Source organism: Sitophilus oryzae, unplaced genomic scaffold (assembly GCF_002938485.1).
Source record: "Sitophilus oryzae breed Bouriz unplaced genomic scaffold, Soryzae_2.0 scaffold_576_pilon_pilon, whole genome shotgun sequence".
Lineage (NCBI taxonomy): Eukaryota > Metazoa > Arthropoda > Insecta > Coleoptera > Curculionidae > Sitophilus > Sitophilus oryzae.
In genome coordinates this window covers 1,537,366-1,538,666 of record NW_022147169.1, presented here as the reverse complement: position 1 = coordinate 1,538,666, position 1,301 = coordinate 1,537,366, and the positions used below count along the sequence as shown (strand labels likewise).

Sequence of the window (1,301 nt, the reverse complement as noted above, 5' to 3'; positions counted from 1 at the left end):
TTATTTATTTATTAATACCTCTGAAACTATCGCAATATATTTACTGATATCTTGGGATTATGTAAAGTGATCTGAAAGGAAGCCAAGTTTATAAAGGGTATCTTTAACTCTAATTTTAACAGACAATTTTGTAAAACATTTCAAATACATTATAAAAAACTTACAAGGCCATAATAAGACTATTATTGGTCAGTATACCAGCTTGAAAATGTTAAAAATAAGATGAGATGAATATAATGGTACTTAAAATATGATCAAGAAATGTGTATAGATACAGGTATAATATACGAAAACTAAATTAGTCTTAAAATCTCCTTGTTTATTCTTAAAATATTGCACGTATTTAAAGCCTTATCTTTATCCAGCTACTAGGTAGTATAAGTTGAAAATATAGTTACTAGAAATAAGTAAAATACCAGGTAATTTTTTTATAAAACCTTCTCTGTACCCCTAACTACCAGTTTATATAAGAATTATTTTTTGTAAAAATATATAAATATAAAATATATTTGGGTATTTGTGTAAATACTAATTATACTTAATATATTATTGAAAGTAGTCTTCTACTTTAAACAATTCTGTCGTTGGAGGGGCGGTAGTCTTTTTCTCATTAATACTCATCTTCTAAAACAAACATATTTTTAATGAATTACTTATAACTTTTTATACCTACTAAATTAAAATAATTTATTTTAAACAATTTATAACTTAAAGAAATCTCAAACTTTGATATATATCAAGTTATTAAAATTTAAGTATCAATATTGGTACTTACAAAAAGTGGTGATAACATATTTGTAACTCTGCTTGCAGTATCAACCGCATTCAACTTTATTTCACCTTCCTCAATTCTCGATTCTAGAGCATCCAAGTTGCTTTTAATATGTTCTACTAAAAATTCTGTACTATCTATTTTCTCACACAACTGGTCAAATTCTGGTTTGTACTGTAACATCGATGATAGCAAATCACTCGAATCTTTAACATCTGGTTGAATAAAAGTAAACATTGTTTCAAACTCTTCTAATCGAGTTAACATATCGTCTATGGATTTATTAATAGGCTCTAACTGCAAGAAATTTAAGAAAAAACAAAACATCATAAAAACTATTTTTGATCTGCCTACTTACTTTTTTGGCCAAATCTATATCTGTTATATATTTGCTATAATCTTTTGCTGTCTTTTCAACATCTCCTTCCTTCATTGTTAACTGAAATTTTAGTAATCCAACCAAAAATCCAACTAAAATATGCTAAAATCTATAAAAATCAACAACAAAATCAACAACAACAACAATGAA

The 1,301-nt window shown here is 25.9% G+C and overlaps 1 protein-coding gene across 2 annotated transcripts; it reads right to left on the bottom strand.

The window, feature by feature from the left end:
* Nucleotides 1–298: 298 nt before the first annotated feature.
* On the bottom strand, nt 299–1,301 carry LOC115887490 (biogenesis of lysosome-related organelles complex 1 subunit 4). Of its 2 annotated transcripts, none has more exons than XM_030906947.1 (3): nt 1,131–1,301; nt 776–1,069; nt 299–621 (listed from the first exon to the last, which is right to left on the bottom strand). In XM_030906947.1, exons 1-3 carry the CDS (start codon nt 1,203–1,205, stop codon nt 547–549), a joined length of 444 nt encoding a protein of 147 aa, XP_030762807.1. In that variant the 5' UTR covers nt 1,206–1,301; the 3' UTR covers nt 299–546. The 2 variants fall into 2 exon arrangements, with proteins under 2 accessions (XP_030762807.1, XP_030762806.1); XM_030906946.1 differs by having other exon boundaries at nt 299–624; nt 1,131–1,299.

Coding starts and splice junctions, on each gene's coding strand:
- LOC115887490 (XM_030906946.1), bottom strand. CDS start 1,205: ATGAAGGAAGGAGATGTTGAAAAGACAGCAAAAGATTATAGCAAATAT. Junction 1,070..1,130: donor ATATAGATTTGGCCAAAAAA/GTAAGTAGGCAG, acceptor AATTTCTTGCAG/TTAGAGCCTATTAATAAATC. Junction 625..775: donor ATATGTTATCACCACTTTTT/GTAAGTACCAAT, acceptor TGTTTGTTTTAG/AAGATGAGTATTAATGAGAA.